General features: G+C 38.7%; 1 protein-coding gene across 1 annotated transcript; it reads right to left on the bottom strand.

Annotated features, from left to right (window-relative positions):
* Positions 1-10,961: 10,961 nt before the first annotated feature.
* LOC107469926 (uncharacterized) lies at positions 10,962-11,423 on the bottom strand. Its single transcript, XM_016089313.1, has one exon. The coding sequence runs from the start codon at positions 11,421-11,423 to the stop codon at positions 10,962-10,964; it is 462 nt and encodes a 153-aa protein (XP_015944799.1).
* Between the last annotated feature and the right edge of the window lie 413 nt (positions 11,424-11,836).

The raw sequence follows: 11,836 nt of genomic DNA, 5'->3' as shown, positions 1-11,836 counted from the left end.
GCGTCGTCCACACGTTCGCGCGGGATGCAATTCACAGATGAGACGCGGGCGCGTCATTCACGCATTCGCGTCACCTAACTTTGGGGCAACTGTGGCAAATTATATATAGTTGTGAAGCTCTGGATGTTAGCTTTCCAATCCAACTGGAACTACATCATTTGAACCTCTTTAGCTCAAGTTATGACCGTTTGAGTGCGAAGAGGTCAGGCTGGACAACTTAGCAATTTCTTCAACTTCTTGTATTTCTTCCACTTTTGCATGCTCCCTTTCCATCCTCCAAGTCATTTCTGCCCTGTAATCTCTGAAATCACTTAACACACATATCAAGGCATCAAATGGTAATAAGAGAGGATTAATATTAGCAAATATAAGTCCAAAGAAACATGTTTTCAATCATAGCACAAAATTAGGAAGGAGAACGTAAAACCATGCAAATAATATGAATAAGTGGGTAAAGAGTTGATAAAATCCACTCAATTAAGCATAAGATAAACCATAAAATAATGGTTTATCATATATCTTTGAAGACATGAAAGACCAGTTGCTCATTATACACTCTAAGCACTAATTCACCCACTTCTACATCAATCAGAGCTCTTCCAGTGGCTAGGAATGGTCTTCCTAGAATTATAGGGGCATTCTCATCCTCCCCTGTGTCCAGAATCACAAAGTCTGCTAGGAGGAATAACTTACCCACTTTGACCAGGATATTCTCCACTAATCCGTATGCAGGCTTCATAGATTTGTCTGTCATCTGTAATGCTATCTTTGTGGGTTGTGCCTCTTGGATTTACAGCTTCTTCATCACAGATAAGGGCATTAGATTTATGCTTGCCCCCAAATTACATAAGGCTTTCTCAAAGGTTGTGCTCCCAATGGTGCATGGAATTTGAAAGCTCCCTGGATCTGGCATCTTCCATGGCAAGTTATTCTGAATGACAGCACTACATTCCTTAGTCAGGACTACTGTCTCATATCCCTTTAAACGCTTTTTCTTTGACAATAGCTCCTTCATGAATTTGACATAGATAGGCATTTGCTCCAAAACCTCAGTAAAAGGAATATTGATTTGTAACTTTCTAAAGATTTCCAAGAACTTTGAGAATTGCTTGTCCTTGGTCTCCTTTTGAAGTCTCTGAGGATACGGCATCTTAGGCTTATACTCAGGAGCCTTTGGCAGTGTAGGATAAGTGTCAAGATAGTCTGGGAATGGGTTGTCTGCATGCTTTGGAGGGGCATGCTCTACTTCTTCCTTCTTCTCTTCTGAAGCTTCTTTTTCAACTAACTCTTCATTGACCTTGGTCTCAGAGCCAGCTACTTTACTACTTCTCAATTGAATAACCTTACTATCTTCTCCTGGGTTCACCACTGTATCACCTTGAAATGTACTTGCAGACCTCTCAAGTATTTGCTTGCTCAGTTGGTCTACTAGCACTTCTAACTTTTTAATGGAGGCTCTGGTTTCCTACATAACTTGTGCTTCCGTACTTACCACTTGTCCACTTATCACGGAGATAGCCTTGCATTCATATCTTGGATTTGGAATTGTGTTACTAGGAAGGCTATTAGTGGTCCTCTGATCAATTTCATTAATTCTGGTGGCTATCTGACCCATTTGAATCTCCAGGTTCTTGATGGATGCTCTGGTTTCCTGTCTAAAACCTGTCAATATTGCTTCCAAATCATTGTTCTGTTGGAAACCGCCCTGAGAATTATTGTTGAAGTTTTGAGGTCTCTGAGGTTGATCCCTCTATAAAAAATTTGGGTGATTTCTCCATCCCTAGTTGTATGTCTTAGAATATGGGTCATTGTTGGGATTCCTAGGACCACTCCCCATGTAATTCACCTGTTCAAAAGAAGGTTGAGCATAATCGTAATTATCATTTTGCATAGAGTTACCTGCCATGTCATATGAGACTTCCTGTGGTGGATTTTGTGTGTTGATAGCTGATATTTGCATGCCACCCATCTGGTGAGTAAGTAGATTTATTTGCTGAGACATCAGCTTATTCTAAGCGAGAAGAGCATTAATAGCTTCTACTTCCAACACGCCTCTCTTCTGAGGGGTTTCAGAATTCACAGGATTCCTATTAGAGGAGTATAAATATTGGTTGCTTGCAACCAATTCAATCAGCTCAATGGTCTCCTCCGATGTCTTCTTCTTGTGCAATGAACCTCCTGCAGAATTGTCTAACCACATTTTGGATATTTCACCCAAGCCTTTTTAAAAGTTATCCAGTTGGGTCCATTTGGGGAACATGTCCGGAGGGCATTGCCTAGTTAGTAGCTTGTATCTCTCCCAAGCTTCATACAGAGTCTCACCATCCTTCTGCCTGAAGGTCTGAACCTCCATCCTAAGCTTTGTCAGCTTCTTTGGTGGGAAAAATTTAGTGAGAAACTCAGTAACCACCTTGTTCCAAGTGTCCAAACTCTCCTTGGGTTGGAAATCTAGCCATAGCTTTGCTCCATCCCTCAGAGCAAACGGGAAGAGCATGAGTTTGTACACATCAGGCTTTACTCCATTTGTCTTCACAGTATCACAAATTTGCAGAAAACTAGAGATAAATTAATTTGGGTCTTCGTGGGGAAGACCGTGATACTGGCAGTTTTGTTGTACTAGAGTGACCAGTTGAGGCTTCAACTCAAAATTGTTCGCAGCAATAGGAGGCACCACAATGCTCTTTCCATACAGATCTGCAGTAGGAGCAGAGAAAGAGCCAAGTACTCTCTTTTGTTCATTCCCATTCGGGTTTGTCGCATTGGCATTATCAGTATTATTCGGATCCATAGTGTATTCTGCAGCCTTATAAAGTCTTGCTTGTTGTAAACGCCACCTGAAAGATGTTCGTTGTCTCTGTTCCTGTGCATAAACAAACAGAAAACAAGAAAGAATGGGAATCTCTACGTCAGAGTGTAGAGAATTCCCAGTGAGGTAACCTGTGTAAAGAAATAAAAATAATACTAAATAAATAAATAAATAAATAGAACAAATAACCAGGTAATACCAAACTTAATTTCAGAAATTAAGAAAGATATTAGTGCTATTTATTTATTTAAAAATTTATTTTTTTTCCGAAATTTTTTTTGAAAATTTAAAATTTAATTAAAATATATTTTTTTTTGAAAATCAAGTAATAAAAGAAAAAAAATTAAAACGAAACAGGGGGAGGGGGTTCACGTAGAATAAGAGAAAAAATATTTTTTTAAAAAAATAGATTTTAATAAAATTAAAAATAACGCGCCTAATCTAAGCAATCAAACAACTAATAGTTGTTAATCACGATCAATCCCCGGCAACGGCGCCAAAAACTTGATGCGGTTTTTTTTACCCACAAACTAACCGGCAAGTGTACCGGGTCGTACCAAGTAATACCTTACGTGAGTAAGGGTCGATCCCACGAGGATTGATGGATTAAGCAACAATAGTGTTTTATAGGATTAGTTAGGCAAGCAAAAAATGGTTTTGAGATATTCAAAAAGTTTAAATTTAAACTCAGAATATATAAAAAGGGTAAACAAATAAATAAGTTGGCAATAAAATATGGAGAAAACAGTTAAGGTTTCAGAGTTATCTATTTTTTGGATTAACTTTTATTACTAATTAATTTAATCATGCAAAATTTAATTTCATGGCAAACTATATGTGACTAGACCCTAATTCCTTAGACCTTCCTAGTCTCCTCTAAAATTCATTAACTGCCAATTCCTTGGTCAATTAATTCCAATTAGAGGGTGATGATCAAATTCTAGTTTATATGCCAAAAGAATCCTAATTATCCATAAATAAGGGGATTATATGTCACGTATCCCATTAAATACAAACAATTAGAAATTCAGCATAATATGTTTTCAGGCTGTTGTTCAAGTAAAGAGCTTTTCCAAGTTTTACAAGAACTCAATTAGAACATGGGTCATACTTCCGTTCCACCCATATTCATAAAATAAAGAACGAAAACAATTATTGAAAATATAAATCAAGACATGAATTAAATTAAAAAGATCAAACAAATCAATCCATGAAAATAGACAGAGCTCCTAACCTTAACAATGGAGAATTAGCTGCTCATGGAATGTTAGATGTAAATTTGTATAGAATTTCCTAATGGAATGTACCTAATAAAAGAGAAGTCTCCCCTTTTTATAACTAATCCTAATTAATTTAAAATCTAATATTTAAAATTTAGATAATATCTTTTCCTTTTTTTAAATCAAATTTGAATTTAAATCAGAATTAACTAACTACTCTGCGTGTTGTAACGTGGGGACCACTTGGCTTCACTGGATCCGCACCTAACTTGGGTACTAAAATAAGGCCCAGAAATCACCGCTCAGCATTTTCTGCATTTTCTGCACGTAGCGCATGTCACGCGTACGCGTCAGTTACACGTACACGTCGATGGTCTTTTCTGCGAGTCACTCAGACGTGTCGGTCACACGGACGCGACGCTGAGCAAATCTTCAATTCACGCATACGCGTCGGTCACACGGACGCGTCGCCATGGATACCTTGCCAAAAACTTGATGCGGTTTTTTTTACCCACAAACTAACCGGCAAGTGTACTTGGTCGTACCAAGTAATACCTTACGTGAGTAAGGGTCGATCCCACGAGGATTTATGGATTAAGCAACAATAGCATTTGATAGGATTAGTTAGACAAGCAGAAAATGGTTGAGATATTCAAAAAGTTTAAATTCAGACTCAGAATATAAAAAGGGTAGACAAATAAATAAGTCGGGAATAAAATATGGAGAAAACAGTTAAGGTTTCAGAGTTATCTATTTTTCGGATTAACTTTTATTACTAATTAATTTAATCATGCAAGATTTAATTTCATGGCAAACTATATGTGACTAGACCCAAATTCATTAGACCTTCATAGTTCCTCTAAAATTCATTAACTGCCAATTCCTTGGTCAGTTAATTCCAATTAGAGGGTGATGATCAATTTCTAGTTTATATGCCAAAAGAATCCTAATTATCTAGAAATAAGGGGATTATATGTCACGTATCCCATTAAATACAAACAATTAGAAATTCAGTATAATATGTTTTCAAGATGTTGTTCAAGTAAAGAGCTTTTCCAAGTTTTACAAGAACTCAATTAGAACATGGGTCATACTTCCGTTCCACCCATATTCATAAAATAAAGAACGAAAACAATTATTGAAAATATAAATCAAGACTTGAATTAAATTAAAAAGATCAAACGAATCAATCCATGAAAATAGACAGAGCTCCTAACCTTAACAATGGAGGATTAGTTGCTCATGGAATGTTAGATGTAAATTTGTATAGAATTCCCTAATGGAATCCCCCTAATGGAATGTACCTAATAGAAGAGAAGTCTCCCCTTTTTATAACTAATCCTAATTAATTTAAAATCTAATATTTAAAATTAAGATAATAACCTTTCCTTTTTTAAAATCAAATTTGAATTTAAATCAGAATTAACTAACTACTCCGCGTCTTGTAACGTGGGGACTACTTGGCTTCACTGGATCCGCGCCTAACTTGGGTGCTAAAATGGGGCCCAAAAATCACCCCTCAGCATTTTCTACGTTTTCTGCACGTAGCGCATGTCACGCATACGCGTCAGTCACGCGTACGCGTCGATGGTCTTTTCTACGAGTCACGCGGACATGTCGGTCACGCGGACGCGTCGCTGAGCAAATCTTCAATTCACGCGTACGCGTCAGTCACGCGCACGCGTCGCCATGGATACCTCCAATTCATGCACACGCGTCAGGCACGTGTGCGCGTCACTCCTCGCAGCCATCTCCTTTGATTTTTGTGTTGCAGAAACTCCATCAAATCCAGCCGAATGCTACCTAAAATAAATAAAATTGCACAAAACTCAAAATAGCATCCATAGTGGCTAAAATACAATTAATTCTTAATTAAACTCAACAAATTAGATGCAAATTCACTAGGAAAATATAGAAAAGATGCTCACACATCAGGGACAAGAAACAGTTTAAGGTTGATGTTGTGATGAGCGAATGTTTTATACGCTTTTTGGGGGTAATTTCATGTTATTTTTAGTATGTTTTAGTTATTTTTTAGTATATTTTTATTAGTTTTTAGGCAAAATTCATATTTTTAGACTTTACTATGAGTTTGTGTGTTTTTCTATGATTTCAGGTATTTTCTACATGAAATTGTGGGAGCTGAGCAAAAATCTGATTCAGGCTGAAAAAGGACTGCTGATGTTGTTGGATTCTGACCTCCCTTCACTCGGAATGACTTTTTTGGAGCTACAGAAATCCAATTGGCACGTTCTTAATTGGCTTGAAATGTAGACATCTAGGGCTTTCCGGCAATATATAATAGTCCATACTTTTCTTGAAGATAAACGACGTAAATTGGTGTTTAACGCCAGTTCCATGTTGCATTCTGGCGTTGAACGCCAGAAACAGGTTGCAAGTTGGAGTTAAACGCCAGAAACAGGTTACAACCTGACGTTCAACTCCAGAAACAGCCTAGGCACGTGAGAAGCTCAAATCTCAGCCCCAGCACACACCAAGTGGGCCCCAGAAGTGGATTTCTGCACTATCTATCTTAGTTTACTCATTTTCTGTAAACCTAGGTTACTAGTTTAGTATTTAGAGACTTATTTGATATCTCATGACATTTTTAGATCTGAACTTTGTACTCTTTGACGGCATGAGTCTCTAAACTCCATTGTTGGGGTGAGGATCTTTGTAGCGTCTCGATGAATTACTGCAATTATTTCTGTTTTCTATTCAAACACGCTTGTTTCTATCCAAGATATTCATTTTCACTTCAATATGAAGAAGGTGATGATCCGTGACACTCATCACCATTCTCAACCTATGAACGCGTTCCTGACAACCACCTCTGTTCTACATTAGATTGAAAAAGTATCTCTTGGATTCCTTAATCAGAGTCTTCATGCTATAAGCTAGAATCCATTGGCAGCATCCTTGAGAATCCGAAAAGTCTAAACCTTGTCTGTGGTATTTCGAGTAAGATTCAGGGATTTGATGACTGTCACGAGCTTCAAATTCGCGAGTGTTGGGCGTAGTGACAGACGAAAAAGGATCAATGGATCCTATTCCAGCATGAGTGAGAACCAACAGATGATTAGCCGTGCGGTGACAGCGCACCAGGACCATTTTCATTGAGAGGACAAATGGTAGCCATTGACAACGGTGATCCACCAACTGATGCAGGTGGAAACTGTCTCTCAACAAATTTCCTTCGGCAAGTGTACCGAATTTGTCGTCAAGTAAAAACTCACAATAGAGTGAGGTCGAATCCCACAGGGATTGATTGATCAAGCAACTTTAAATGGGAAGAATGTTCTAGTTGAGCTAATTCAGAATTTGGGTTGAGAGTTGCAGAAAATAAAATGGTGGTAATGTAAATGACAGGAAGAGTAAATGCTAGAATTAAATAGCTGGAAGTAAATGACTAAAATTAAATTGTAGAATTGTAAATGGGAATGGGGTGTTTGCTCATGAATAATAAACGCAGAAATTAAAGAGAATGGGTGAGATCAGAATTGGGAAGTTCATTGGGCACAGGAGATGTTGCAATTCTCCGGATCAAGTTCATTTTCATCTCTTCCTCAATCAATGCACTCGTTGATCTCCTTGGCAATCTTAATTGATTGAATTACAATTTCTTGCAATTCAATCTCTCAAATCTTGATCAATAGCCAATTCCTTGGTCAATTGCTCATGAGAAGAGATGAAGTGTGGTCACTGATTATACCACATGCATTTCCCAAATCACGTATTGAGAGGATTATAGTCACATATCCATCCAAACCCAATTCGGTCCAGCATGAGAAAGCATTTCTAGCTTGATCTCTTTATTCCTCTTTCAAGGTTCAGATGAGATCCAAGTTTGAGTAGTTTCTTTTCCAAGATAACTACCCAATGGGATGAAGATCGAAAGCTTTCAAGTAAAATCAAGAGAGAAGACAGAAGAAGAATGAAGAAAAATAGTATTGATCCATCAAATTACAGTAGAGCTCCCTAACCCAATGAAATGGGTTTAGTTGTTCATAGCTCTAGAAAATGAAAACAAAGATGGAGAATACATCCTCGAACTAGAAGAGCAGAGAATATAGAGAGTAGTGCTTCCAATTTCCCAGCTTCCAGAACTCCGTAAAACAATTCAAAGCTACTCCTATATATACTACTCTTCTCAGCTTCTAGTTGGTTCTTTAAGTCTTGGGCCTTTGGATCTTGAGTTTGAAGCAGTTCTCTTCTTCATTTGGGCTTGGTTTCACTTGCAGAGAGAAAGTGTGAAGTGGGCAGAGACTTTTGCTCAGGACGTTAGGGGTGTTAACATTTAGTGAAAGTTTGAGTTCGAGAACGTTAGTGACACTCAACATTGTCACTAACGTTCCAATGTACCCCTTGTGCTTCACGTTAGCACTCACGTTAACTAGGTTAACGTGGCTTCTAACGTGGCCATTCTTAGCCATCCCCAACGTTAGTGACAATGTTGAGTGTCACTAACGTTGGCTCATCATTCACTCATCATCGTTAGCTTCCACGTTAACTAAGTTAACGTGGAAGTTAACGTGGCTCCTTGGGGTTTTGTGGTTGCTTCCAACGTTAGTGACAATGTTGGGTGTCACTAACGTTGTCGACCACCTTTGCCTCTTACGTTAGCTCCCACGTTAACCAAGTTAACGTGGAAGTTAACGTGGTACATTGCATCTTAGGCCAACGTTAGTGACAATGTTGAATGTCACTAACGTTGGCTTCTTTCCCCCTTTTAACGTTAGAGGTCACGTTAACTAAGTTAACGTGGACTCTAACGTGGCCACTTATGATCATTGGCCAACGTTGGTGATAATGTTAAGTGTCACTAACGTTGGCTCAAAGTCCCTTCTTCACGTTAGAGTTCACGTTAACTTAGTTAACGTGACTCTTAAAGTGGGCAATGATGGCTTCGAGAGCGTTATTGGCAATCACTTTTCTCATTAACTTTGCAAGTTACTTCCCATTCCACGTTAGTGGCCACGTTAATTAGATTAACGTGACTGCTAAGTGGTTCTTCCTTGCTTCCTTTGGTCCTGAAATCAACAATAGAGTGCATCAAAGTTCTAGTCCAAGTCATGGGTAATGCAACATACAATTTGTCGCTAAATTCATGCAAAATCCTCATGTAATCATGTAAAATGCACAATGTATGCTTGAATCAAGGTGTAAGTGAATATCTACCCAAAACTAGCTTATTTCCTAAGGAAATACATGAAACTACCATAAAAACAGTAAAGAAAAGGTCAGTGAAACTGACTAAGATTTCCTGGCATCACAACACCAAACTTAAAGCTTGGTTGTCCCTAAGCAAGTACTGGAACAAGAGAATGATGAATGGAATGCCAAGAGAAATGAGTCATTCTTGTGGAAGTCATGTTACTGATTTTATGGTGGTTTCATGCATAGCAACTTAGGTTCATTCCTGGCTTTCAGACCTTTATCCTGTCCTAGAATACTTACTGTGATTGCATCCTATGAGACCTTTATTCACTGATCCTTATGTTGTTATTTCAGGGCTTATTTTTGTTCTTAAGCTAAGTGTTCTGTAAGGGGGCAACTCTTTAAGGTAAGCTTTCAGCCAGCACTCCCGAACCAGTTGGTTCAAGGTGCTAGGTGTTGAAGCACCCCTAAGGACTTACTTGCTCAAGTCTCTCCCCCATACATACACACCACAGGCACATAGTTTATTTATTTTTTTTTCTTGAGACCTTGGTGTCCAGCACCTCTTTGGGTTACTAAATGCTCTGTAGTGATGGTTACTCTTGATAGTGGACTTTCAGCTGATAATCCCGAGTTAGTTAACCCAAGTTACCAGGTGATAAGGCACCCCTAAGAACTTATTCATCCAAGTAGATCCCTCACACAGGAACACCACAGACAAATGCCTCAAGATTAAAACCATTGGTGCCTAGCCTTATTGCTTACTCTTTTTCTTTTGTTTTTCACTTTAAGTGTTCTTTCCCTTTCTCTTATTAGGATCTTGCTATTTACTTAGTCTCATGGGTGTATTCAAAGCAAAGTATTCAGGACAGATAGTTGTCTTCCCACCTCATGGTTGAACCAACTTAGCTAACTTATGATCACACCAAAGACTCATGAATGCACTTCCATATTATGAACTCCACTCTGGTCTTTTAAAACATAATCATTCTCTTCTTCATTTGATTTTAAAGACAAGCATACAATAAGCAAAGCTATGATGCAGTGACACTTAAACCAGAAATCATAGACCTAAGCAATAAAACTTAAAATGCAGAATTGAAAAGGTTCTAATCAACACATGACTATTAATTAACAGTGCATTCAGACTTCCAATGTTTAACACGATGAGTAGATGGAATTAAGTAGCAATACAACCTTTGGGAGATGGTTTGCTATACCAATCCAGTTGCCCTCTTGTTGTCATTGTCATAGTTCTTGATGCCTCACTTTCTTAGTTGAAGGTGCACCATCTCCTCATAAGCTTCCTGTAAGGTTATTGGAAGTTGCTTGTTTCTCAAGCACTTGAGGAATAGTCAGCTCGCATGTATGCTTATGATTTCTGAACTTATTTTTGATGTGTGAACACCAAACTTGGTTCCGTGCCTAGTACCAAACTTTGCATATATGCTAAGAACCTCATATCTTGTTGTTAACAAAACACTTATTAACTAAATTCTAACTACATCTAAGTGGTTTCCCTTGATTGGTTGGAGCTAGCAATGTGTTTTGGGAGTGAAGTGTAATTCTAACTACTGTCCTTTGGTGTAACACCAAACTTAGAATTACACTATCACTCTTGGATTGTTCTAGTGTGGAACACCAAACTTAGCTCCTTACAATACAGGGGAAACAACTTGTGATCTTTATTGAAATAGAGGTGAAGAGGAAAATACCTGAGGTTGGGTTGCCTCCCAACAAAGCGCTTCTTTATCGCCACTAGCTTGACGATTCCTCCTTTACTTGAGATGATAGTTTACTCTGGGGTTTTCCCCCATGTTGCCCAGATAATGCTTGAGTCTTTGTCCGTTCACTGTAAAAGTCCTCTCTAACCTTTCATCCATGATTTCGATGTGTCCATATGGTGAGACTTTTGTGACAATGAAAGGCCCTGACCATCTCGATTTGAGTTTTCCTGGGAACAGTCTCAATTTGGAATTGTAGAGGAGTACTTGCTGCCCCTTTTCGAAATCCCTGGGTGCAAGATGCAGGTCATGTCTCCTCTTTGCCTTCTCTTTATATATCTTAGTATTTTCATAGGCTTGTGACCTGAATTCCTCCATCTCTTGCAGCTGCAAGATCCTCTTTGCACCAGCAGCAATACTGTCAAAGTTTAGTATCTTAATGGCCCAGAAGGCTTTGAATTCCAACTCTAGTGGTAGATGGCAAGCTTTCCCATAAACCAGTTGATATGGGGACATTCCCAGTGGTGTTTTGAACGCTGTCCTGTATGCCCAGAGAGCATCATCCAGCTTCTTCGCCCAATCCTTTCTTAATGCACCCACAGTCTTTTCCAGAATCCTCTTTAGCTCTCTGTTGGATATCTCCGTTTGTCCACTTGTTTGGGGATGGTAAGGTGTGGCTACCTTGTGTTTCACCCCATATCGTAGGAGAAGAGCCTCTAGTTATTTGTTACAAAAGTGGCTCCCTCCATCACTGATGAGGGCTCTTGGGACTCCGAACCGGCTGAAGATATTCTTCCTGAGGAAGTTCATCACCACTTTGTTGTCATTTATTGGGGTTGCAATGGCCTCTACCCATTTGGACACATAATCCACTGCTACCAAGATGTACTTGTTTGCATGTGAGGTTGGGAATGGTCCCATGAAATCTA

Source organism: Arachis duranensis, chromosome 10 (assembly GCF_000817695.3).
Source record: "Arachis duranensis cultivar V14167 chromosome 10, aradu.V14167.gnm2.J7QH, whole genome shotgun sequence".
Classification (NCBI taxonomy): domain Eukaryota; kingdom Viridiplantae; phylum Streptophyta; class Magnoliopsida; order Fabales; family Fabaceae; genus Arachis; species Arachis duranensis.
The sequence above is the reverse complement of the archived record's forward strand: the minus strand, read 5'-3'. Positions and strand labels throughout refer to the sequence as shown.